This window comes from Penaeus monodon, chromosome 29, assembly GCF_015228065.2.
Source record: "Penaeus monodon isolate SGIC_2016 chromosome 29, NSTDA_Pmon_1, whole genome shotgun sequence".
In the NCBI taxonomy this organism is placed as follows: Eukaryota; Metazoa; Arthropoda; class Malacostraca; order Decapoda; family Penaeidae; genus Penaeus; species Penaeus monodon.
The window spans coordinates 20,547,158-20,548,011 of record NC_051414.1 but is presented as its reverse complement, the minus strand read 5'-3'; the positions used below and the strand labels follow the sequence as shown (position 1 = coordinate 20,548,011).

At 52.6% G+C, this 854-nt stretch overlaps 1 protein-coding gene across 1 annotated transcript in view; it reads left to right on the top strand.

The window, feature by feature from the left end:
* Positions 1-520: 520 nt before the first annotated feature.
* LOC119591767 (cadherin-related tumor suppressor-like) overlaps positions 521-854 on the top strand; it is a gene marked incomplete at its 3' end in the record, with an annotated part of 104,813 nt that continues 104,479 nt past the window's right edge. The window contains 1 exon segment of the mRNA XM_037940514.1: positions 521-602. Coding sequence (XP_037796442.1) covers positions 521-602 — 82 coding nt within the window.

Below are 854 nucleotides of genomic sequence, written 5' to 3'. Positions count from 1 at the left end.
TGTGTGGGTGCCCTGGGGAGGGAGGGAGAGGGGTGTGACGCCCTTCCCTCGTGTAGGGGATGTGTTTTTGTTGTTTTCTGATTATTGTCTAATTATTTTTTCTTCACTGGTTTTATTTTTGGTGATATGTTTTTCCCGGGGATTTATTCCATTTTATCTTATTTATGAAATTACACGATGTTTCATAAGTATTGGCGTATGAGTGTGGTATGCTTCCCAGAGGATGTTCAACCCTGCATGCTTGATGGGTATGCCGTGGTCTTTTTTATAAACACTTCTCCCTTGGTTTTTGAAAGCTGAACTGAACTAGTCGATTCTTAAAAAAATAATGCTCGTTCCTTAGAAGTCTTCATCATGCTAACACCGGCTAGAAAGAACAGTGAATATTCATAACCCATGAATTGCAATAAAATAATAATCAAACCGCCTGTTTTACGTGAAAGGTATTTAAGTATCTGTTTATCGGCGACACTAACCACGATAACCTGGCACGCGGAAGGCCACACTCAGTCTGGTTACCATGGTAGCAGCGGCAGGCAGGGTCCGGCGGGCGCTGGCCGGAGAGCGGCGGCGAGGCGGTCAGCAGAGAACCATAGTGTCCGGTGAGAGAGCGTGCCTTCACCCGCGCCTCCAACCCCCCTCTCCTCCTCCCTCCCCTCCCCCGCCACTTCCATCCCTCCCCCCTACCGCCTCTCCCCACCCTCTCCCCGCCCCCTTCCCTGCCCCTCCCGCCCCCACTTCCCACTCAGTCCTGACCCCGCCTGTCCACTGTTTTTTTCTTCCACTCGTGCCCCAAGAGGAACCGCGGCTGGAATTCACCCCGGCCCGACCGCCGAGCCGCTGCGCCGCCGCCG